This window comes from Oikopleura dioica, chromosome 1 (genome assembly GCF_907165135.1).
Source record: "Oikopleura dioica chromosome 1, OKI2018_I68_1.0, whole genome shotgun sequence".
NCBI classification, from domain to species: domain Eukaryota; kingdom Metazoa; phylum Chordata; class Appendicularia; order Copelata; family Oikopleuridae; genus Oikopleura; species Oikopleura dioica.
Window position 1 is genome coordinate 14,234,336 of NC_137291.1, and position 20,900 is coordinate 14,255,235.

Below are 20,900 nucleotides of genomic sequence, written 5' to 3' on the forward strand. Positions count from 1 at the left end.
TAGGAAAAAAGAGTAGAAGAAGCAAGGTACAATAATGATACAAGGCCGATTTTTATCAATGTTTGTTTTTAATTAAAATTTAGATTTTCTTTGTAACTTGAACATATAGAACGTAAATTAGAATATGTTACTCATAAGAAGGTAAGCCAGGACTAAAATAGATTATGAAGCAGTGTCAGTGGTAAACTTTTAAGGAGCTACAATCAATTATCAGGATAAGGAGCTTCCAGGCGGCTCACTCGAAGGATTCTTCAGGATCGTCTTCAACGCCGCGTCGAGGATTCCTAGCGGTTTGTTGAGCCTCAATTCGACCCAGCAGGGACAGGCTGTCACCGTCTTATCGGTCATTTTAGAGCAAGTTTCTTATCGTTGATTACCTGGCGGCGGTACTGAGCGCCCCAGCCCTTGACAAAGGAAATTCTGATTTTGCAAACATAAGTGTAGAAAAACGTCTCTTCGTAGCCCGAGTTGATTTTTGAACAAAGCGTTTCCTCGTATTTTGTGTTTGAAAAGATCTCAATGCAGCCTTGGGGAGGGATCTTGACGACGGTGGCTGGATGCCAGCTGTGCTGAAGGTTGCAGATCGGGCTCTGAATAACGATTAAAAGGCTGGTCTTTTTTTGGTTCGGTTGTACCTGGACAAAAATGGACGATTCGGACATGTTGTACAAAAACACGCTGTCGTTATTATCGGTATACACGGTGCATCCTCTTCCAATATATCTCCTCGCAGAATCGGACTCTGCCTTTCTGTTAATATTCGTCAACAATCCAAGACTAAATCTGTTTCCATTGGCGCTTCCGTCACTCGGCTGTGTGAATCCGTCGATAAAGACCGAGTGCATATCTTTTGGCGCGTGCCAAACTTCTCCGACCCGCTCGTTGAATTCGTAGTAACTGATGGAGCACCAGAATTCTTGATCGTTCGCCTTCGATTTTAGGATTTTCAACAAATTTTCTTGCTGCGCCGTGTGATCAGCGCTAGAAATCACTCGAGTCTCTGGCTCGCTCGTCACGGCGGCCACAGACGCGTCCATGCTGCTGCTCTGCGGGCTACTCACGTCGTTGTAGTTGATCGCCGAGGGCGTGTTCGCCACGAACATAAGGGTTTCTTACTTTTTTTATTCTCTTGTTAGATTTGACAAAAAGGAAGCAGAGCTGGCCGGGATTCAGCATTCTGCTGAGGCGTTAAGAACGCGATCTTCAAGGTCTGCCAGACTCGGAAAAACAAATATCAAATATGACCTCATCGGAGATGTCTTTGGTCTTCAGAATACGCTTACGACGTTGAAATCAAGGAGGAAAATACGGAGTTTAAACAAAAAAAGTATCTCCGCGCCTTTTTTATGGAACGGTATTTGTTAGGCTCTTAAGTTAACGAGAGACTGAAGAAACCCTTGACGAAAGAACTGTGTGGAGAGGTCGGAGAGAGGACTGGCCCGGGATTGCTAGACGCGGAGTTGAGCTGGTTTCGGAATGCATATTCGCTAGGAGCGTTGGACATTGTCTCGTCGATTTGGAGCTCGGAATCCGTCGGCTCTAGAAGAAAATGGATGAACGATGGTCGACGAGTGATGCTTACCGAGCATGAGGTTGAGCTGGAAAAGGTCCACGTCAGCAGATTCGTTACGGTTGAGGATCATGTCGCTCAAATTCGTCGTGTTCTGATTTCGCGGGTTGAATGTAGAAGTTTGGAAAGCTTGAAGGTGATAAAGGTTTTTTGATAAGTGGGATAAATGATGAAGGATTCGATAATAAAGAATGATTGGTACCTCGACAAAAATGTGAAGGATTGATACAGACTTTGTTGCCCTGGCGGGTCGAGTAAGGGCACTCGCTGGACTTGAGGATTTCGTGGGGGCTTTGGGTTTGCGACGCCTCGGGTGAGTATAGTTTTGCGAAGACGTATTCGACCCCGGCATGAAGAAATTTCGTAAGAATGCTGAAAAGCGAATGGGTTTCAAATATGGTCGATTTTCGGAGTACATCAAGGAGGTTTGTTTATCCTTGTGAGGAAAAGTTTTCAGCGAAAATCTCAGATCAACAAACTGATCTTTTAAAGGTCACGTGACCTCAATTGAGTCCAAACATGTCCCTTTGGAAATAGACATTTCATGGCATTTCTTACCTCTCCGGCTGTCCTCCCGAAATGGATAGCCTGTCGATAACGCAGCATTGCTGCTGATTGCCGTTGCATAACATCGCCCAGAAGGAGTTCAATCCGACCTGCTCATGAATTTTTATCAAAAATTCACGACTGAATTGATTGTCGATATTGCTGTAGCTCAGCGGGTTCAGTCTATTGTGAATCAGCTGCTCGATTATGTCGAATTGATGCGCCTGTTGGAGCCCAGAGTAGCTCTGAAACTAAAAATGTAAAGAAAAATAGTTGAAAAACTGGGAAAACTGAAATCAACAAGGAGTCCTTACCTGTGGGCTCCAGCCCGACTGGACTGCCATCGGCGAATACAGTCTGACAGAGTTCGAAATTCTTAAACAAGGATTGAATAGGAGATGCTTTTAGAGGTGGCATTCAGTAGCTCCAGGTCTACATGTACAGATAATATCATAAAAAGAAAGAAAGGGTGAACAAAATAGAAAGAAATAATCCTAGTCTTTACTGTCGTTACTGTTTCCTGGCTGTAATTACTGTCAGATTATTTGAGGCTGGCTTTTCCAAAAATACCGGTGAAAGCAGGCCTTTACCCTGGATAAAAAGATTGTCGCCACCCCCTGGCGACAATCTTTTGCCACTAGCCAATCACAAGTTTCGAGACTTGTAGTGGCGGCGTAACCCCGGATTTGAGTCTGCTTTCATCGGTAGTAAAAATAGAGAAACAAACAAAATTAGCAGCTGTAGAATGAAATCTAAGACTCTTGAACTCTTGTCTGCTAGACAATTTTAAGAGGAATTTACGGGTCATAAAATTGACAGGAATCAGTTGGCAGAGAAATATTGAGATAATATCAGATGAACAAAAATGTGACTAGTAAAAAGTGACTCAAAAAAGTGAAGGAAAAAAGTCTATTTCAAATTTGACGATTCTGCAGTTTTCATCTGAAAAAGGGAAGTTAATTTTCGTCAGTTATCGAGTAGGTACCTTAATAATCCTAGAATCAATGGCTTTGAAGAGTTCTTTTGAATCATGCAGCGCCGTTTGAACAAGAAAAATGCCGACTCCGCCTTCTGGATTCGTCGTATCTTGGGCGGATATCCTTATGCTCTGAAAACACTACTGCCTAACCGCGGTTGGATTAAAGATTTACCTTTGGTCCAACTTGTTCAACGCTCATATTCGCCCAAATTTTACTATTCATGGCGACTTTTTGTGTTCCAGATGTTCGGAAAACCAGTCGCGATTTGAAATCTTAATTTTCTGGGTAAAAATTTATTAGAAAATCATAAACTGTTGGCATCAATAAACATGCTCAGGGTTCCAACTTTCCGAAGATTAAATAAATTAAGGGTGTCACAATCTTAATTATAGAAGGAGGCTTTCAAAACTTACCAGATCCTTCTCCACAATCATTGACCCTGAGCGTCCCTCTTCCTCTTTGAGAATAAGTCGATTCTTTCTTATCAAACTGAAAAATTAACCTCCAAATCAGCTGATAAAATTTCGCTAGTACCTGGAAAAGTTTGCACGGAACTTGTAAAACATTTTTCTCTTCCTCTTCGCCCGTCACAATTTTCTCGTTCGCCACTGGTTCCTTCTGATTCGCGACCTTTTCTGGCGAATTGGAAACAATGGAAGATTCATCTTTATTTTCCTCTTTCTTGATTTCTGTCGTTTCTTCTTTAGGTTTAAAACTTTTGAATCCGAAACCGCCGCCGCCGCCTGATGCCGCCAGACGTTGAAAGGGATTCAGCCCCTTTGATTCTTACAAATATCAATATTTAAAATATCTTCTTTACCGATCAGATTTGGTAGCTTAGGCGGCCAAAAATCTGGGTCTGAAGCCCTCTCAGACCGAGAGAGCGAGGGCTGGCTCTCATTGGTTAAATCGAAGGCCACGTCATCCTCACCGCCTAATTTTCCAGATCTGATCGGTATATTCCTGTACCGGTGGAACTTTTAGTGATGCTCAGAGAACCAAAACCGCCGGATTTCGCTGTTTCACTGGCGACTTTTTGGAAAGGATTGAGTTTTCGCGCCGTTGGCTCTACTTTTTCTTTTGGCTCGTCAACAGTTTCCTATTGAAAAAAAGGTCATTCGGGGTCATTGGAGTTGAACCTGAGGTTATCTGGGGTCATTTTCGGCTTACTGGGAACAGAGGAGCAGGATTATGGAATGATTAAGTTCATTTGGGGTCATTTGAGGTCATTTGAGTTCACCTTTTCTTTCAATAATGATTTCTCTGAACTTTCAGAATTTCCATTTTCCTCTTTTTCGACTTCTTCCGTCTTTTCACTTTCCTCTTTCTTCGGAGCTTCTTCCTTTACTTCTTCTTTCTCCTCTTTTTCGAATTTACCGAAAGTAGCGGCAGTTTCCCCTGGCTTCGCACTTCCATTAGCAGCAGCAGTATTCGCATCGACAGTGAATTTTTCGGCGTCTTTTGGTTGAAACTGGCTTTTTGGATCGAGAAGGACTAGCGGCGTTTTTGCTTTTTCCTCTTCTTGCTGCGCTTTTAGCTTTTGCAGCGCCTCGCTCTTAGAAGAAATGATTAAATGGAGAGCTTGAAGGAAGCTCCTACCTGTGACAAATCGACGCTGGGCAAAAAGGATCGTCTGAAAAGCCCAGACGACGGTCGAGACGGAGGAAGCGGCGCAGCTGGCCGAAGAAGCTGTGGCCCGTCGCCATCTAATTCGCTCTTTTTTGAAGGAAGCTCTGAACGAAAAAATCAAAAATTATATAAGCGAAAATCGATATTCGATCTCCTTTGATTCTGACGTAAAAATTCTTACGGTACTAGAAAACAAAAACTACTAGACACAAAAATTTTCTTTTGAAAAATAGATGAAACTAAAACGCCTTTAAGGTATAGTATTATATTAATAAGATAAGATAATAGTATTAATTAATAAGAACTAAAATTGTCGTAAAATTGTCGAAAAAATTGCCTAAGAGACAAACTGTCTAGCAGACATTCACTTATTTTCCGTACTAAACAGTGCGCTGTTCTTTCTCGATGAAAATAGGAAGTGTACTATGAAATTTTGTCTGCCAGACAATGTATGCTAGCCAACTTTATTACAATAAAATAGACAAAAGGTGAAAATTGAAGCCCGTAATCTTCAAAATAAAACTCTTGAACACGGCACTCTCGAAATGGATTTTAGAATCGTAATTTAATTTAACAATTAGTCAATAAAATTCACCAAATTCAAATTATCTATTTCGCAAATGAAATTACCTTGAGAATCTGGCTCAGAAGCTTCGGGTCTTTGTCTCTTCAAATTGCTGCTCATCTCACGATTTTCGCAGTTCGGAGTTCTCCAGAAGAAAGCTCTCTACAGCGCTAGAATCTTTTCTTTTCTCGATTTTCCGTTCCGTTCTTTTTTTCTCGTGAAAGTTGAATTTTGTGAAGAGCGCGCTTCGAATTTGCCAGGCGCGCTCCATTGGCTCCTTTTTTAGATTTAGCGTAGGCCGAATTGAAAGAAGAAATTCCTTTACCAGCTCTATTTTTCCCTTTTCCTTCGATTTCTAGCATATTTTTGGCCCAAAAGAGTTGATGAAAAAATTTCATTATGAAGAAAGAAAGCCGAATTTTGAACTGAGAGAAATTTGAGGAAAAAGGTTGATTTCGAGTCAAAAAACGCGAAATAGAACGTTTAGGTTGTGAACATGTTAATTTCTTGCTGTTAACATGATGACAGCATGTCGATTTTTCGCGTGAACTGTAAGTTTTCACTCATCAAGTGAATTATATTTTGAGAATTCAAGAGAACATCGCGTTTGAGTCAAGATTTCCTGGTTAAAATTAAGGGTATCCGCTTGTTAAAATGTGCCTCGGCGAATCAGATTTCAAAAATTACTCGTTTATAAAACTCATTTTTTTTGCATGAACTGAAAATTCTGCTTGACCGGTTTATTTTATTCAAACTAAAGTTACTGCAGTTACTCGCTGATAGAGCCCCGATAAAGTGTCTATCCGCCACGAAGCTTATCTGGAGCTCTTATCAGCTAATTTTTTCCAACAAATTTCCAAAGTTTCGAAAGAAACTGTTCTTCAGAATGCCGCCAAACTTTAGTGACGAAGACTTGTCCGACGTTTCGGAAGACTGGGACTCCTCCGGCGACGAGGCCGTCGAGAAGAAGGAGCAGGAAGCTGCCAAGGCCAAAGCACAAGAAGAGGCCAGTAAGTCTAAAAATAAGTTACCAGAATTACTTTTTCTCGCTTCGGCAACCTGGTGATAAAACCTGAGTCAGGTTCTGAAAGCGGCCTGACTCAGGTTAAATACACAGGTTCCCGGGCTAAGCCCAAGAACGCCTTAGAATATCCGTAAATGTCCATTTCAGAGACGAAGAAAGGAGCAAAAAAGACGCTGCAGCAAAAAATCAAGGAGCGAGAAGAACGCGAAAAACGAGAAATGGAGATTCGCGAATTGACGCCCGAGCAACGCCGCGCGCAGCTCAAGAAAGAACAGGACGAATCGGAACTCCTCGGAGCCATGGAATTCGTCGACGTCAAGGACCCAGAAGAGTGAGAATCATCGAAAAATGATTGTAATGAATTTAACTCCTTCAGTATCGACATTTCAAAGTTCGCGCCAAAGAGCAAGCACGATTTCTCGCTGTACTCTGAAAAGCTTGGAAAAACAATCAGCCAGTATTCGTCGAGTCCGTTTTACGTCGATTCCGTGGTCGACCTGACGCGAGTGCTCATCCAGGGAATGAAACTCGACGATACGAGGAAAGTCGAAACCATGCTCAAGGTGCAAATCAACAAACTCGTCAAAGAAAGCTCTGGCAAAAAGGGAAAGGTATTAATAAAATCGAGAAGAATTCAAAAATAATGTAAAACATTTATTCGTCGAAGATGGTCATAACAACAGTCACAGTAGATAAATCACAAATTGCTTTTGAAACATTTTGGAAGGCTCGGAGAAGTAAATTCTAACATCGATTCAAACTTTCCACTTTTATCCAAAAAGATAAGGATCAATCCTCGTCTTTTCGAGGCTATCTGATGAAGATTGAACCTTTTTCAAATCGAACTTTTAAAATTCAAATTTATAAACTTTTCATAACCCAGTTTTCATTCAGAAAAAGGCAGGTAAAGGGTCATTGAACGCTGGCGGTGGAAAAGGTGGCATGGACACGAGAGCATACGACGGATACGATGACATGGAAGATTTGATGTAACCTACACTTTTGCTTACTTCATTTTCTATCACAGAAATTCAATTCTAGCAAGCAAATATAGTATTCTCTAATTTCCTAAAAGTTCTCTCTCGCCCGAGGCTGGTCGCCTCCTGCCCTCGGGCGAGAGACAAAAATCAACAAATCACCAAACAACAACAACTGGACCTGCCTGTACCAAAATCCTAATCCGTGTTCAAAAGCAACTCTTAGGCGAAAATTTACTTTCACTTGTCAGTAATACTATTATCCCTTCAGTTAAATCCTGCGATTGAGCACTTCCGTCCAATAAAAAAAAAACTCAATAAAAATCAGAAAACCTAAAAAACTCTTTCTTGATTTCAGAAATCGGAAAATGACAAATCTCATTCGCGCCTCAAGGCGATGCATGGCCCTTAAAATGCCTCGAGCAAGTGCCCTCGCAGCATTCGAAGATTTCTCCAAGTCCTTTCAGGTTTTAGCAGGGCAAGAAAAGGGGTTGAAAGAAATTAAAATTCAGCTTCGATTGGATTATCCAGTCCAGACGACGGGAGACTTCATTGATCAAAATCTGAATAAAGGCGAGCCCGTTCCCTCGATCCTCCTTGATCAGCTGATTCAAACAGTTGAAACTAAGAAGCAGTTCATCGATATTTCGTACCACTTGTGGCGCTTTAGGCACTCGCCGTTTAGCTACAAAATGAGGCCCTGGACGAACTATTTTCTCATCACAAAAGGTTTCAAATTCATCCCTTCCAAATAGGGTGGGTCACTTTCAGGGTTGGTCTTTCGATTTCGCTTTTTGTTTGTAAGATGATTGTTCTAACCCCAATAAAGAACTTTCCACAGAAAACTGACCAAAAAAATTTTTTCATCCCTCATTTTTGAAAAAAATTTTGTCGAAAAACCGGTTTTTCTAGAATAACACCGGAAGCCCCTTACTGTACACGTGATTTTACTGTATCATCATAAAGACCTCGTTAAGCCGGTCATTTTGGTACCCGAAACTTCCCCGGGAAATGACAGGAAAAAAAACTGCAGAGATTTTGAATGCCCGAATACAGCAAAATTGAGCCAAATTTGGCCCAAATTTCGCGATTTTCGCGATTTTCTAGAGTCTGTAAAAGTACTTTCCCGGGAGTGCACAGGGGTGTTCGGGTGCTCAAAATGATCAGCACGACGAGAGCTTTCAAATGAGCACAAAAAGAAAGTGCGGCTCGAAAAATGTTTAAAAAGTGACCCACCCTACTTCCAAACCTCAAATCTCTCCTAGGAGTCCGCCTGGGTGCATTTGAAGCATTGATTGAGCTCTTGTTGAAGTCGGAAACGTATGGTTGCTTCCCAGATGCTGCTAGTCTCTCTTATTTATTGTTAAATCTCGTTGAAAATGGAGAAAATCAACTGGCGGTCGAAGCGTGCGTGGATTTATTGATAAAAGATTTGTGCTCCAGTTCGACTTTGGCAAAACTCTGCTTGAATATTTTTATCCATAACATCGGTAAATCCTTCCTTCTTGACAAATCATTCATCTTTCATAAGAAAATCTTCAATCATGCGAAGCAAAGCAAGTTTACGCGTCTGTCAGAATCATTGGAAATATCCTCGAGAATGAAAAGCTCAAAGATCTTGGCGCTTGTGGAATCGCCAAGACAATTTCTGAAGAAGAAGTGACAAAAGATGATCATTTTTATATCGACCCTTATGTTAATTATGAAGAGCTCTGTAGCAATCCGCAGATTGAGTTTGAAGAGTTTATCGAGCAATTGAAATCGCTGGATTTAGAATTTGGAAGCTTGGAGGGCGAGATTAATGGACTTTTTAACGATGCTAGTGAAACTTTTAAGGTAATGTTTTTTCAGGAGCTAGTGTCTCAATCCCTCTTTTAGCAATGGAATGCAGAAGCAACAGATCTCCACCAAGCTCTAGAAACCCTCGTTTCTGACAGAAAAGACTGGGCAGCGCGATACCAACAGTTGGAAAAAGAGTTCAAGGCTGGCGTCCAATATGCATTATCTCAGGTAATCTCGCTAACTTTATTACGCCTTTAATTAAACAAGAAGCAGCGAGGGTAACTTATCACACCGCCTAATGAGAGTTGCAATCTGGCGGCTTGCCAGTGCTTGCAAGGAATTGTTTATAATTATTCAATAAGTTCAGATGCTAAAGCTTGTTTTGAGTCTTAAAATATTAATGATGCTTCCTTGATTTCGATAGATATAGGTTTATTTGGGATCAAGGCAATTTTCAATAATTTGCACCATTTGCGCTGATGTCGATTTTAATCCTTTCATCGGCAATAATCACGGCGGTTTCTCGGTCTGCCGATTCTTTAAGGATATTTAATAATTAACAGAGAGATCTGTATGCAAACCTGTTGCGTCCGTTTTTCGCGGTTTTGGCGGTTGTGATTGTCAAAGTCTTTCATATGGCCCCTGCGTCTGTTTTATTAACCCCTTTGGCTTTGCCGGGTGTTCTTCCTAAAAGCAGGCGAATGTCAGTAAAGACCAATTACTGTCACTTTCTCGAGTGACACTTAGTGCCCATTCATTTGGAATTCAAGGCGACAGGAGCCTGCGAAAATCGCGAGTTGCGATTTTATTGCCCGTTCCAATTCAATTTGCGCGGCTTTTTGATTTGGGTTTAAATAACTCAGCGGGGGATGTACTGTTGCTTACACTACTGTTCTCTTCCGTGTCTTCAAGCTCCGACTGAAGAATGGAAAGTTCCCTTCGTAGGTTCCAATTCATTGTGTGGTCAGCTTGAAAGGGCTAGAATTATATTTTTATTTTAATTATTTCACGGTCGAGCAGGTTTTCAATTAAAATTCACCTCCGAATTGCCGAGCATTGTTGATATAGGATCGTGAATGCTCGCTGAAGTAGGCAGAAGTGTGGACTTTTCTGTGACACAGCTCTCATCGATCTCCGTGTTGTCGCTAGAATCACATTTGTCAGACGCGTCTGCTGCTTCTTTCTCCTTCATCTTTTGCTTGAAAGCCTCTACTTCCTCGCTCGTGAGAAACTGATCGTAATAGCTCCGTGATTTCGGCGCGGTGAATCTTTAATAAAAACAATCTCAAATAAACTCAATATTAATCAAAACCGATAACGCCTTTTGGGACGGTTCAGAATACATTTTATTTTGCAATTCCATTATTTCTTACTTCATGCTTTGACTCTTGCTCATTTTCCCCAAAACCAAAGGGTCCTCATCGCTCCATTTTTCTCCAATTCTTGATTCTCCTACTTTTCTCTTTGTGATACAGTACGTTGCAATTATCAGCGCTACTGTGAGTAAACCAAGCGGTGCGGCGATGAAAATTATCTCTTTATCGCTCATCCTCAATCCAAACGATTTCTCCTAAACAGACAGTAAGAAGGTAGTCAGTAAAGAACTCTCCACGCCCCGACGACGTGTCCGGAGCTCGAGCGCCCCTCTACCAATTCATCTTTGATGGATTTTTTGAGCAATCATACTTCTCTGTTAATTTCGAAGAATATTGTTACGTTGTAGCCCATTTTCGATGAGACAGAATTCGTTATCTGCTTCAAAATATATAATGAAGATGATATGAAAATCGATAACCTGTAGCTCCGGCAAATGGAAGAAAAAACTGAACGTCGTATTGATTTTTGTTGTTACTATAAGAGCTTGGTCTTCCTGATGTTGCAAGATTTTATTAATTTGGGAATAATTAAAAGGTTAACCTTGCATAACTACTCTGATTTAAAAGGGCCTCTCAATTCAAGTGCGTCTCGTTTTACCAACAATAACGCTTGTCCTTCAGACTGGGCTTTTTAACCAAAGACAAGCCATGGAGCAGCGCGGAAGTGAGCGAATGCCGAAACTCTACCCGCCTTACATGGAGGTAGATTGGATTAATTCTAACGCATTTGATTAAAAATGCAACCGTAGAATGAATATTTCATCGTCGCCGTATCCGACCTTGAGTTAGAACAGGACATCTACGAGGCAAAGAATCCAAAAGAGTGGAGCAAAATCAAGACGTTCTTTGAAAACAGAAAACAAGAAAAAGAACTGGCCCTAGAAGAACGAAGAGCGCCGCTGAGAAGGAATTACAAAACGAATGAACGGTGGAATGGGAAAATGTTTTCTGAATTTGACAAGCCTAATTCTACACCTCGATTGCCCATCGAGTGAATTCTGAATTCACGAAAAAAGAAGAGAAGCTTCTGAACTTTTCCTTTTAGAATGGATGCAATGTGGGCAGAAATTGAGGCGCTTCAGAAGCAGCTGGCGGCGGCTCAGGCTCGGTTCGTACTGTTATTAATCGGCTTGGAATAGATAAAAAAGGTTTTTTGGACCGTATTTGAACCGCTGAAAGGAAGAAGATACTTCCCAGCGCCTTAGCGATCGAAACTGCATCGAAATCATCATGAAGCTGAAGGAAATGAATCTCGTTGAGCTGATCCACTCATCCAACGGAAAGTTTTATTTGACACATCAGAAACTGCGATCGGAAGTGTTCGATGCCCTGGTTAACGCGGGCGGGCGAAGTACGATCGGCGATCTGGCGGACGAAGTAGGTGTCAACTACGATCACGTGGAAGAGGCGCTCGCTGCAATCAAGGAAGAGAAAAAGCTCATTTTCTATCTTGGAAACTTCATCACTCAAGAATATCTCGACTTTATTGCTGGTGAGGTCTTCGCAATGACGAACGTTTCTGGCTTCGTTTCCATCGCGAAAGTGAGCCAGGAATTCGATCTTTCTGGCGAGTTCTTGATTGAGCATGTTCCCAGTCGATGCGCAGCCATGATCAATAACCAGAAAACAGGATTCTACACGGAAGCTTATATTCGGCGAACATCAGTTACTGTTAGAGCGTACTTGTCTGCTGCAACGAAGCCGTTGCACATGAAGCATTTTTATGCGAAGTACAAGTTCATTGACGAAACTATTGTTGACAAAATCGTCGATGACTTGATCAAAACTAAGCGTATAAAAGGTAAACAAAAGCTTCCGAACATCCGAACAAATTTTTCAGGAAAATATCTGAACCGAGGCCACATCGCTTGCTTCTTCCCATCGATTTATCTCGAAGAACAAACCAAAGCCATCAAGATGAAGATAGAGTCCTACGGCTACATCAAACTCGATGAGCTAAAACACGGAATAGACACTACCAGTGACAAAGAAGCAAATCGTTGGATGAAGGAGAACTTTCCAGACTTCATTAAAACAGACACTCATTTCATGTCTCTTGGTTTTATCGAAAGAACCAAGACCGAGCTTGAGCAGAATATTCAACAAACGCATTTGGTCGATCTTTTCAGCATCTTTCCAGAAGCTTTTAGCGAAAAAGATGTTGAGTACGTCCTTCGAAGTGCTTCCAGCTCCTCTTCTCTCATCAACGATGCGAAGATTTTCGGCTCAACGTGGATGATGGACGATCAGGCGCTAGAAGAATGCGCGGCGATGTTCTATCCGGCTGTAGACGAACGGGCGGAAAAAGCTGCTTCCAAAAAGATCGTCACGATCATCACTGAAGATGATTTTGTCAAAGTCGACAAGAAATCCCCATCGATAGCGAAGGCAGAAGTTTCTTCGGGAAAAGAAAAAGGCGGAGCTGCAGGCGGCCGAGGCGCAAGAGAAGTGAAGACCAAAGGGAAGAATAAGAAACAGAAGAAAAAGGAAGCCCAGGAAAGCATCGTCCAAAAGGTAAACTGATCGAGATCTTCTCAGTTTTCATTTTTTCCTAGAAAGAGGGTGATACGGGAGCACTGACGGAGGATGAGATCAAAGAGTTCCTTCAAAAGGAAGAAAAGTACGAAATCATGGAAGAAGAAGCGCTTCAAGATCTAATCGACATCATTTCCCCCAAACTCGCCGAGCGATACCAAACCCAGGCTGCAAACATCTTCACTTCCAAGCAGCAAGCGCAGAATGACGCGAAAGGCCAGCGAAAAAAGACTCGAAAAGAGCAAGAAGAATACATCAACAATTGCTTCTGCAAACTACAGCTCTTCGAAAAAGGCCTGGTTCATCTCTTCAAAGAAGTCGACGAAGGTGCAACTGATCAAACCGGGCCAACTCAGCTCTCGAAATATCTCTTCAAGACAGTCGGTATGGACCTGGTCAATGCCGTCTTTGCGTTATCTTCCGATAGCCAGGAGACCACCCTGACTCCTGCTATGCGACAAAAGATCCTGAAAAGCGTAGAAGATGCAGATAGAGTCGACCCAGCTGCGTTTGAATCGCTCAAGGCACTTAATGATGCTAAAACTGTCCAAGAAATTTTTGGTAATTTCCGATAAAATTAAACTCATCTAAAACGTCTCTAGCTAAAGTCGCAGATGCATGTGACTACGGAGCGGGAATGATGATCAAGGCAGGCAATAAGCGACAGGAAACGGTGAAGAAGGCGCATGTCGAAGACATGAGAAAGGCTCTTGAGACAGCTCCAGGTTTGAAGTTACCAAAGTCAAGTTTCTTATTTATTTAGACCTACCGACTACTCTTCATCTGGCCGTATCGTTGATGCACGCTCAATCGTCAGCTTTCCTCATTCATTTCTCCGGCAAGTTCGTTCCTCTCATCACTGAACAAATGGCTGCGTTACTCCAGAAAGAACAAGTCGAGGTGATAAACGAAGCACAAGAAATCGTTGTCAAGAATCTCCGTGGCGAAGAAATCGACACTACTCCGTTTATCGAGAAGCTGAAGAGTTTTGACTACACAACTGATGCTAATTGAGTCCGTCCCGGGAACAGTTTCCATTTCGTTTTCTGTTAAACTTATGTTTGCAAGTTCATTTCTTTCTCAATCACGCTCATTTTTCAGTAATAAACCGTGAAAAATCCTTGTAGATGTCGAAATTTGAAGTTTTGAAAGACCTGTCGAGAGGAATCCGGGCATTTCAACAACTCGTTGAGCTTGACAAAAATGAGCAGGGCGCAAAAGTCGGTCAGAAATACACAGGCAGGGTGAAATCTGATTTCTTATGAACGAGGGAATGTTATCATGAATCCTCATTTTTCATCTTAGAGCTCAGAAGTCAGAAAACTGGTCACGAGCTGGCTGAATTCGATTCAATCCCTGGAGTCGCCAAATGATCTTGCGCGGCTGGAAAAAGCAGCAGCTCCGCTTTGGAAAATCTTCTTTAAAACAGTGGACGAATTTATTACTCTCCGATTGACAAGAACGACGAAAGTCGAGGAAGTAGAAGATCTGGACAAAGATTGTTTGAAGAACTTGAGCAAGTTGATCTTTGAGCGGAATCAAGCAACCGAAGTGGAACTGAAAGATGATAATGGAAACTTGAGTCCTTGGGACTCGAGTAGAATTTCGGAAGTTCTCGCAGAGAATCTCCATGTGACTCTGATGGAGCAACTCGTCGAAGTGCTCGAAAGCGAAACGGCGGAGAAAAACTGGGAGCCCGTGCTAGAATCGCTCGTTCACGCTCGTGACCTGGCAATCGTCATTTTTTATTCGAACGAAAATGTTGCTGCGAAGTCTGTTCCAGGCGAAGAGCCGAGAAAGCAGAGAATATCCCTCGAAGTTCGCGGCCAAAGCGGCCGATTCATCGATGTTCTCTTGGAAAAAGTGAAGAAGGGGCTTGAAGACATCAACTTGGAAGTCCCTGTTTTCAGACAAAAGACGAATTTGCCCATGGAAATTGTCGACTTGCTCGCTGCGATTCAAGAGCGAAACGAATACGATCAGAAAATGTCGCTTTTTCATCGAAAACGCGCGGAATTATTCAGTTCGCTCGATCGAGAGTCCTTCGCGCCAAGCTCAACTTTCGTTACGAGCTTCATCGAGCTGGTAAAGACGCTAGAATTCATCCTCGAGCGAGATCCTTCGCAAGGATTGATGATGACCGAGTCGGTTCTGGACTTGGCTTCGTTGATTTGTGATAAAATGTCGATCGCGTTTGAAAACGGAGATTTGGAGCGCTTTTTCCGAATTCTTTTCGTCGAAATCAAAAGAATCTCAAGAGAACTGGACAGTTGCTGGAAATGGATCGAACTGGCTCATGACAAAGCTGAGAAAGAACGAAAAGAGCGCCCTGGAGAACTTCTCTATGCCTCGACAGTTTTGAAAAAATACGCCGAGCTTCAAAAGACTCTGGCAAGCGAGAAGCAGGAAAATATTCGAAAATACTCCTCCTGGGTGACAGATACGATGCAAGAGCTGCTTGACGAGCATTTTCCAAAAGCAAAGTATTGGAAAAGCGCGAAGCCGCAGCATTCAGAGTGGTTTGTTGAAGTCAACGAGCAAATTTCCTGTTTGGTTGTTAGAAGTTGCAAAAACTATTCCAGTAAGAATCAGTCTTCTTTCAAAGAAACAGCTATTTTTCAGGCGATTTGCAATTGGATGCAATGCATATTCTTGCAAATGGTGTTATTGAAACTCTCATGAGCCACATGATCAAAACTGACTACAGGTAATTTCCCTGTCTCTAGAAATCCTGACCGATTCAGGTACTCCTTGCAAGGGGCAAAAGCTTTGTCAGATCACGTGATGGGCATCCACGATGCAATCCGCGACAGAGAAGAGCTCGACGAGGAAATCGTTGACCGCCTTGGAACTTCCCTCCCGTTTCTGCGCATTTTCATCGTTTGCAGAATTCTTTCTGACCCTGGGATTCCCGACCACGCCGGTAAATGTCTTTTTTAATCAAGCAGCTTATTTGATAAGCTATTTTTATAGGCTCACACGCGATCGTAGCGCCGTTGGATCAGGAGCTCGAAGAGAGAGTGCGAAAATACGGGCTTGATAAAAACCAGTGGGTGAATTTAAGAGCCAACCAAAAATCAAACTGTTTGACATTTTGCAGATAAAAAATCCTTTTTCCGTTTTGCCTTTTTTCTTTTCTTACTTCTTCAACCCTTTCACTTTCAAAATTGCGTTTTTGCTTCAAGTCTTTCTTTTCAGAATTATAGTTTTATTTATTCTAAGTCAAAATAACTGTGAATTTCAGATGAATTTTGCCAATCTTCTTGAAGCAAAGGATGAACCTTTCGTCGTCAAAATGGAAAAGGACAGCGAAGAGGAGGATGACGATGAAGACCAATTCCACGTGGCGAACAAGAATCCTGAACAACTTCTTGGAGAAACAGAGAAAGAAAAAATGGTAGAGTTGATTCGCTCAGAGCTGGGCTGCCGATCCAAGACTATATTTCAAGGTAACTTTTGTCAATTTCTTCTTCTTTCAAAATCCATCAGAATGCAAAGATACAGTCCGACTGGCGGGAAAAGCAACAATCGACTTAGAAATTAAGCTCGAAATGGCTAAAGATGATCACGTGATTGAAAACCATTTTGACAACAAAACCCCTGCCAGTTACAAGGGGCTTTTGACGAAGAAAGAGTCACCTGGGACAAATCACTGCACGGAAAATCACTTCTTCAAGAAACTACCTCCCTGGGTTGTGAAACAATTGCAAGTTCACGGACTCAAACATGTTCTTTACAAATTCAAGTACGCTTCATCTTTGCTTTTAAGTTTTAAAAAGTAATTTAGCTCCCCCGCGGATTTATCCCTTGCCAAGCTTGAGCCCTTCGGATCCATCGCCGTCGCCTTCCTCATCAGTCAAATCGGCCTGTACGACATCGTCGGACCCGAAATGTTCGTATCCGGCTTCAACCAGCTCTACCGTCGATTCTTCACGAGCCCACCAGGCGCTGCAGAAGAAACCCTGCCGTTGAACCACCCTGCTCGCGGCTTCAACTGTCTCACTCTCGATGTAAACGGAGAAGTGGAATTTCTCAAGGGCAAAAATCGTCACTCCCTTTACAAGTCACAATGCTTCAATTTCATCGCTCAACTGCCTGATTCTTCAGATTCTTCAGATTCTGACTAGCTCTTTTGAATCTTCTTTTCTACTAGTTCCAATAATTGAAAACGCAGAGAATAAAAAACCGACCCTTTTTCCGAAAATTAATTTGTTTTGTTTCAAAGCAATAAATATATTTGCAGGGAGAAGAAGAATGGATTATATACAATAAAACACTGTAATGGAGAAAGGCAGTTCATGATAAATTGGGCACAGTGAAATTGAGTGTTTTGAAATTCAGGAAGTTTTCTTTCCAAACAGTTTGCTTCTCATTTCGCATTTTTCGAACTTTTGTTTGAATGGTTTTCATATTTTGAGCATCGCATTTGAAATTTTCGGAAATGAGGTCGGCAAAAGCAGATCGCATGAAATCGCTGTCGATGACTTTGTGGGTGATGGCCAAGCCCCGGGTCGCGCAGGTGTCGTGGACGGAAAAGTTCTCCATGAGTCCCATGCAAATTCCTTCCGATCGCGCCATGTTCTGACCTTTGCCGATCTTCTCAATCAGCATCCCAGTCCAGGTATCATCAAGCGGTATCACCAGCTTCTCCTCTCTCGCCGCTTTCGCCACAGCTCTTGTAAACTCACCAGTCGTTAAAAATCCACCACCGGACATGTAGCGCGGCCATTTTGGCTTTCCATAGACTTGTTTTGGAATGAAGTACTTTATCTTCGGATTTCTGCAAACTGGCTCAGCCTCTTTTTTGCATCCAATTGCTTCGATTGAAGGGGAGGATTTGATTTTGGAGATTTCGTTGATGAGATTTTGAGGCACTACCAAGGTATCGTCATCGCCCATAAAAACGAAATCAGCGGTAAAGCATTTATCTTCCATGAAACGCCACAAAGCCAAGAATTTGTAAGGCATAACATATTGATTCTCCACAAAGTCCGAAATCAAGAGATCATCATGTTCTCTCATTTCTTCTGTCAGATCTTCGTCACTTTTCAGGCCAATGATGAAGACGACTTTGATCTGGAATCCAAGTTGCTTCCAAAGATCTGGATTGAGCCAAGTGTCGCGAATGGATTGTCGGAAATCGGCGGCGCCAGGCATTGACTTGATTCCGAAGAGGATGGATTCTCCTGATTCGCTGGAATTGTCGAAATTGCAAGTTGATGGAGAGTGAAGCGTCGTAAATTTCAGTGAAGGGTTGTATTCCAGTAGCTTGTTGACATGTGAAAATTGGCCATTGTAAATGCATCTTCCATCCGGTCGCCGAAATCGCTGACCTCTCAAGTCTTTATAATTCCGCTCTAGAATGTCAATGTTAATCATGAACTCTTCTTTCAGCGGATCATTGCATTTCTCCAAGTTTAGTATCCACGAATGTTGCCCACTAGTACCGGCATCTGTTTTGGGACCGACACGAAGCTCGAAGTCTCCATTTTCTCGCGTTATTCCAACGCAGTCATCGGTTTTTTTGCACTGTTTCTTTGCTTCTTCGAGACTTTTCGTGTGGTTTATTTTACGACCAGAAATGTAAGTATTCGGAAAAAATTTCCAATCAGGATCGTTGTTCATTGTTTCAAGCAGAAAGTGGTCAATTCGACTTGTTAGCTCATCGAGGGAAGATTGAAGACTTTCCACTTCTTTGAGCACATATTCTTCATCGTCTTTTTCTCCTTCATAAAAAACTTCTTCTTTGAAAGCCAAGTATCGAACATCAGGCGAAATCGATTTGCCGGAAATAACGACTAACTGAATTTAAAATTTCGAGAAAATTGAGTCTTCAAATACTTACAATAGGCAAGCAGCAGATGATTCCAAGAAGGCCTATCTTCATCGTTGTCTCTTTTCCCAGATTCCAAATCATTCTTTTTAGCTATTTTTGTTTTATATTTTTTTGGTGAAGGAAAGTATTATTGAGTTTTTATGTTGGAATGAAGCGTTTTGCTCTTATATAGGGAGTCCGAGTCAACCAGATGTTCCAAAGGCGCTAACTATAGCAACGAAATCTACCCGTATTATCTACCTCGCACAGATTTGATAAGAGTTATGCACCTGATTATCTGACTGTTGCAATCAAGATCAATTTACCGCCTTTGGAACACCTGGTTGACCTTTGCTGCCTATAAAGGAGCTTCCTTCGACCTAAAAAATTGTACAACGCCAAAATTGATAAAAAACAATGACTTGGAATCTGAGAAAAGAGACAACGATGAAGATTTGCCTTCTTGGAATTATCTGCTGCCTGCCTTTTGTAAGTTTATGAAGACCTTGATATTCATTAAAATTTTTAAATAAGTTGCTCACTATTTCTGGCAAATCAAGATGTTTTGACGCTCGATACTTCAAGAAAGCAGTCTTTTATGAAGCAGCAACTTACGATGAAGTGGCCGAGAAAGTGGAAAATCTACACTCTTCTGCGAATGAGCTTACAAGTCGAATAGACCAGATGAGCAACGATACCGATTGGAAGCTTATTCCGAATACCAAAATCTTTGGTCGTACAATTGACCGCGTAAAAAGTCTCGAGGAAGCAAAAGAACAGTGCAAAATAACCGATGAATGCATCGGAATAACGCGAGAAAATGGAGGATTTGAGCTTCGAGTCGGTCCCAAAACAGGCGCAAGTACAAGTGACCAGCATTCCTGGATGATGAGCTTGGAAGAATGCGATGATCCGTTGAAAGAAGAGTTCATGATTAACATCGACCTTCTGGAACGAAATTATAAAGAATTGAGAGGACAGCGGTTTCGCCGACCGGATGGAAGATGCATTTACAATGCTCAATTTTCGCACATCAACAAGCTACTGGAATTCAACCCTTCGCTCAATTTTTCGACGCTACACTCTCCATCAACTTGCAACTTCGACAATTCCAGCGAATCAGGAGAAACCATTCTTTTTGGAATCAAGTCAATGCCTGGCGCCGCCGATTTTCGACAATCCATTCGCGACACTTGGCTCAATCCTGATCTTTGGAAGCAACTTGGATTCCAGATCAAAGTCGTCTTCATCATCGGCCTGAAAGGTGACGAAGATCTGGAGGAAGAGATGAAAGAACATGACGACTTGCTGGTCGCTGACTTTGTGGAGAATCAATTTGTCATGCCCTACAAATTCAAGGCATTCTGGGCTTTTATGGAGGAAAAATGCTCTAATGCTGATTTCATCTTCCAGGGTGATGACGATACCCTAGTAGTGCCCCAAAATCTCATCAACGAAATCTCCAAAATCAAATTCTCTCCTTCAATCGAGGCAGTCGGCTGCAAACACGGAGAGGGTGCACCAGCCGTCAGAAATCCAAAGGACAAATACTTCATTCCAGATCAAATCTACCCAAAGTCGACTTATCCGCGCTACATGTCGGGAGGCGGATTTTTGACTACTGGTGAATTCACGAGAGCCCTGGCGAAAGTGGCGAGGGAAGAAGAAAAAGTGATGCCATTTGATGATACTTTTACTGGGACGCTGATTGAGAAGATCGGCAAAACTGAGAACATGGTTCGATCGGAAACAATTTGCATGGGACTTCAGGAGCAGTTCTCCGTCCACGACACCTGCGCGACCCGGGGCCTGACCATCACCCACAAAGTCATTGACAGTGATTTCATGCGATCTGCTTTTGCTGAGCTCAACTCCGAAAAGTTCAAATGTGATGCTCTAAAGATGAAAGCGACTCAAGGAAGACTACGAAGAAAACGAATCGAGGAGAGAACTGCTTGGGAAGAAAATTTCATGAAATTCAAGGAAGTTAACTTCACTGTGCCAAATCGATCATAAACTGCCGCAATATTTGATTTCCTGTAAATATATATATAGCCCAAAGATTTCGCTGTATTCAATAGAAGACTAGAAGAAGTTTAGA

The 20,900-nt window shown here is 42.1% G+C and overlaps 10 protein-coding genes across 12 annotated transcripts; 6 read left to right on the forward strand and 4 right to left on the reverse strand.

Moving 5' to 3' along the window:
- Nucleotides 1–52: 52 nt before the first annotated feature.
- LOC145695492 (SMAD family member 9-like) lies at nt 53–2,491 on the reverse strand. Of its 3 annotated transcripts, none has more exons than XM_081772476.1 (8): nt 2,431–2,491; nt 2,129–2,367; nt 1,773–1,942; nt 1,583–1,699; nt 1,392–1,539; nt 636–1,086; nt 378–590; nt 53–336 (listed from the first exon to the last, which is right to left on the reverse strand). In XM_081772476.1, the coding sequence occupies exons 1-8, from the start codon at nt 2,458–2,460 to the stop codon at nt 211–213; spliced, it is 1,494 nt and encodes a 497-aa protein (XP_081628602.1). In that variant the 5' UTR covers nt 2,461–2,491; the 3' UTR covers nt 53–210. The 3 variants fall into 3 exon arrangements, with proteins under 3 accessions (XP_081628602.1, XP_081628601.1, XP_081628603.1); XM_081772475.1 differs by having other exon boundaries at nt 54–336; nt 636–1,095; nt 1,401–1,539; XM_081772477.1 differs by having other exon boundaries at nt 55–336; nt 636–1,095; nt 1,401–1,539; nt 2,129–2,361.
- Nucleotides 2,492–2,515: 24 nt separating this feature from the next.
- On the reverse strand, nt 2,516–5,542 carry LOC145695496 (uncharacterized). The gene is made up of 9 exons (XM_081772480.1): nt 5,356–5,542; nt 4,696–4,829; nt 4,337–4,651; nt 4,066–4,195; nt 3,631–3,881; nt 3,510–3,585; nt 3,268–3,368; nt 3,102–3,224; nt 2,516–3,058 (listed from the first exon to the last, which is right to left on the reverse strand). Exons 1-9 carry the CDS (start codon nt 5,408–5,410, stop codon nt 3,026–3,028), a joined length of 1,218 nt encoding a protein of 405 aa, XP_081628606.1. The 5' UTR covers nt 5,411–5,542; the 3' UTR covers nt 2,516–3,025.
- Nucleotides 5,543–6,142: 600 nt separating this feature from the next.
- LOC145703511 (eukaryotic translation initiation factor 3 subunit J-like) lies at nt 6,143–7,618 on the forward strand. The gene is made up of 4 exons (XM_081780875.1): nt 6,143–6,300; nt 6,462–6,645; nt 6,691–6,925; nt 7,209–7,618. Exons 1-4 carry the CDS (start codon nt 6,177–6,179, stop codon nt 7,305–7,307), a joined length of 642 nt encoding a protein of 213 aa, XP_081637001.1. The 5' UTR covers nt 6,143–6,176; the 3' UTR covers nt 7,308–7,618.
- A 33-nt stretch (nt 7,619–7,651) lies between these two features.
- LOC145703521 (uncharacterized) lies at nt 7,652–11,447 on the forward strand. The gene is made up of 7 exons (XM_081780887.1): nt 7,652–7,758; nt 7,804–8,020; nt 8,557–8,781; nt 8,823–9,127; nt 9,170–9,301; nt 11,071–11,151; nt 11,199–11,447. The coding sequence occupies exons 1-7, from the start codon at nt 7,660–7,662 to the stop codon at nt 11,442–11,444; spliced, it is 1,305 nt and encodes a 434-aa protein (XP_081637013.1). The 5' UTR covers nt 7,652–7,659; the 3' UTR covers nt 11,445–11,447.
- LOC145710940 (uncharacterized) lies at nt 9,498–10,637 on the reverse strand. Its single transcript, XM_081788652.1, has 5 exons — nt 10,447–10,637; nt 10,113–10,341; nt 9,959–10,051; nt 9,655–9,760; nt 9,498–9,610 (listed from the first exon to the last, which is right to left on the reverse strand). The coding sequence occupies exons 1-4, from the start codon at nt 10,620–10,622 to the stop codon at nt 9,695–9,697; spliced, it is 564 nt and encodes a 187-aa protein (XP_081644778.1). The 5' UTR covers nt 10,623–10,637; the 3' UTR covers nt 9,498–9,610; nt 9,655–9,694.
- Nucleotides 11,448–11,489: 42 nt separating the features above from the next.
- Nucleotides 11,490–14,015, forward strand: LOC145695486 (E3 UFM1-protein ligase 1-like). The gene is made up of 6 exons (XM_081772467.1): nt 11,490–11,552; nt 11,629–12,250; nt 12,290–12,963; nt 13,005–13,545; nt 13,587–13,709; nt 13,748–14,015. Exons 1-6 carry the CDS (start codon nt 11,496–11,498, stop codon nt 13,996–13,998), a joined length of 2,268 nt encoding a protein of 755 aa, XP_081628593.1. The 5' UTR covers nt 11,490–11,495; the 3' UTR covers nt 13,999–14,015.
- Nucleotides 14,016–14,072: 57 nt separating this feature from the next.
- On the forward strand, nt 14,073–16,205 carry LOC145695487 (uncharacterized). Its single transcript, XM_081772468.1, has 5 exons — nt 14,073–14,223; nt 14,297–15,565; nt 15,607–15,691; nt 15,729–15,907; nt 15,958–16,205. Exons 1-5 carry the CDS (start codon nt 14,112–14,114, stop codon nt 16,086–16,088), a joined length of 1,776 nt encoding a protein of 591 aa, XP_081628594.1. The 5' UTR covers nt 14,073–14,111; the 3' UTR covers nt 16,089–16,205.
- A 26-nt stretch (nt 16,206–16,231) lies between these two features.
- Nucleotides 16,232–17,167, forward strand: LOC145695505 (uncharacterized). Its single transcript, XM_081772491.1, has 3 exons — nt 16,232–16,433; nt 16,474–16,729; nt 16,772–17,167. Exons 1-3 carry the CDS (start codon nt 16,280–16,282, stop codon nt 17,109–17,111), a joined length of 750 nt encoding a protein of 249 aa, XP_081628617.1. The 5' UTR covers nt 16,232–16,279; the 3' UTR covers nt 17,112–17,167.
- Nucleotides 17,168–17,203: 36 nt separating this feature from the next.
- On the reverse strand, nt 17,204–18,967 carry LOC145695490 (N-acetyllactosaminide beta-1,3-N-acetylglucosaminyltransferase 4-like). The gene is made up of 2 exons (XM_081772473.1): nt 18,830–18,967; nt 17,204–18,786 (listed from the first exon to the last, which is right to left on the reverse strand). Exons 1-2 carry the CDS (start codon nt 18,899–18,901, stop codon nt 17,281–17,283), a joined length of 1,578 nt encoding a protein of 525 aa, XP_081628599.1. The 5' UTR covers nt 18,902–18,967; the 3' UTR covers nt 17,204–17,280.
- Nucleotides 18,968–19,179: 212 nt separating this feature from the next.
- On the forward strand, nt 19,180–20,849 carry LOC145695491 (N-acetyllactosaminide beta-1,3-N-acetylglucosaminyltransferase 4-like). Its single transcript, XM_081772474.1, has 2 exons — nt 19,180–19,288; nt 19,334–20,849. The coding sequence occupies exons 1-2, from the start codon at nt 19,217–19,219 to the stop codon at nt 20,813–20,815; spliced, it is 1,554 nt and encodes a 517-aa protein (XP_081628600.1). The 5' UTR covers nt 19,180–19,216; the 3' UTR covers nt 20,816–20,849.
- Nucleotides 20,850–20,900: the final 51 nt, after the last annotated feature.

Bases quoted from the DNA above. Each gene is read 5' to 3' on its own strand.
- LOC145695487 (XM_081772468.1), top strand. From the start codon at position 14,112: ATGTCGAAATTTGAAGTTTTGAAAGACCTGTCGAGAGGAATCCGGGCA. The intron at 15,566-15,606 runs GTAAGAATCAGT...GCTATTTTTCAG, and splicing joins AAGTTGCAAAAACTATTCCA to GCGATTTGCAATTGGATGCA. The intron at 15,908-15,957 runs GTAAATGTCTTT...CTATTTTTATAG, and splicing joins TGGGATTCCCGACCACGCCG to GCTCACACGCGATCGTAGCG.
- LOC145695491 (XM_081772474.1), top strand. From the start codon at position 19,217: ATGACTTGGAATCTGAGAAAAGAGACAACGATGAAGATTTGCCTTCTT. The intron at 19,289-19,333 runs GTAAGTTTATGA...TTTTTAAATAAG, and splicing joins TTATCTGCTGCCTGCCTTTT to TTGCTCACTATTTCTGGCAA.
- LOC145703521 (XM_081780887.1), top strand. From the start codon at position 7,660: ATGACAAATCTCATTCGCGCCTCAAGGCGATGCATGGCCCTTAAAATG. The intron at 8,021-8,556 runs GTTTCAAATTCA...AATCTCTCCTAG, and splicing joins CTATTTTCTCATCACAAAAG to GAGTCCGCCTGGGTGCATTT. The intron at 11,152-11,198 runs GTAGATTGGATT...ATGCAACCGTAG, and splicing joins TCTACCCGCCTTACATGGAG to AATGAATATTTCATCGTCGC.
- LOC145695492 (XM_081772476.1), bottom strand. From the start codon at position 2,460: ATGGCAGTCCAGTCGGGCTGGAGCCCACAG. The intron at 1,540-1,582 runs GTAAGCATCACT...ATTTTCTTCTAG, and splicing joins CCAGCTCAACCTCATGCTCG to AGCCGACGGATTCCGAGCTC. The intron at 337-377 runs GTAATCAACGAT...ATGACCGATAAG, and splicing joins GCGCTCAGTACCGCCGCCAG to ACGGTGACAGCCTGTCCCTG.
- LOC145703511 (XM_081780875.1), top strand. From the start codon at position 6,177: ATGCCGCCAAACTTTAGTGACGAAGACTTGTCCGACGTTTCGGAAGAC. The intron at 6,301-6,461 runs GTAAGTCTAAAA...TGTCCATTTCAG, and splicing joins CAAAGCACAAGAAGAGGCCA to AGACGAAGAAAGGAGCAAAA. The intron at 6,646-6,690 runs GTGAGAATCATC...TAACTCCTTCAG, and splicing joins GACGTCAAGGACCCAGAAGA to TATCGACATTTCAAAGTTCG.
- LOC145710940 (XM_081788652.1), bottom strand. From the start codon at position 10,622: ATGAGCGATAAAGAGATAATTTTCATCGCCGCACCGCTTGGTTTACTC. The intron at 10,052-10,112 runs GTGAATTTTAAT...ATATAATTCTAG, and splicing joins CAATGCTCGGCAATTCGGAG to CCCTTTCAAGCTGACCACAC. The intron at 9,761-9,958 runs GTAAGCAACAGT...GCCTGCTTTTAG, and splicing joins ACACGGAAGAGAACAGTAGT to GAAGAACACCCGGCAAAGCC.
- LOC145695496 (XM_081772480.1), bottom strand. From the start codon at position 5,410: ATGAGCAGCAATTTGAAGAGACAAAGACCCGAAGCTTCTGAGCCAGAT. The intron at 4,830-5,355 runs GTAATTTCATTT...TTTTTCGTTCAG, and splicing joins TTCTGAGCCAGATTCTCAAG to AGCTTCCTTCAAAAAAGAGC. The intron at 4,196-4,336 runs GTGAACTCAAAT...TTTTTTCAATAG, and splicing joins AATCATTATTGAAAGAAAAG to GAAACTGTTGACGAGCCAAA.
- LOC145695505 (XM_081772491.1), top strand. From the start codon at position 16,280: ATGGAAAAGGACAGCGAAGAGGAGGATGACGATGAAGACCAATTCCAC. The intron at 16,434-16,473 runs GTAACTTTTGTC...AAAATCCATCAG, and splicing joins ATCCAAGACTATATTTCAAG to AATGCAAAGATACAGTCCGA. The intron at 16,730-16,771 runs GTACGCTTCATC...AAAGTAATTTAG, and splicing joins CATGTTCTTTACAAATTCAA to CTCCCCCGCGGATTTATCCC.
- LOC145695490 (XM_081772473.1), bottom strand. From the start codon at position 18,901: ATGATTTGGAATCTGGGAAAAGAGACAACGATGAAGATAGGCCTTCTT. The intron at 18,787-18,829 runs GTAAGTATTTGA...TTTTAAATTCAG, and splicing joins TCATCTGCTGCTTGCCTATT to TTAGTCGTTATTTCCGGCAA.
- LOC145695486 (XM_081772467.1), top strand. From the start codon at position 11,496: ATGGATGCAATGTGGGCAGAAATTGAGGCGCTTCAGAAGCAGCTGGCG. The intron at 11,553-11,628 runs GCTCGGTTCGTA...AACCGCTGAAAG, and splicing joins AGCAGCTGGCGGCGGCTCAG to GAAGAAGATACTTCCCAGCG. The intron at 12,251-12,289 runs GTAAACAAAAGC...CAAATTTTTCAG, and splicing joins CAAAACTAAGCGTATAAAAG to GAAAATATCTGAACCGAGGC.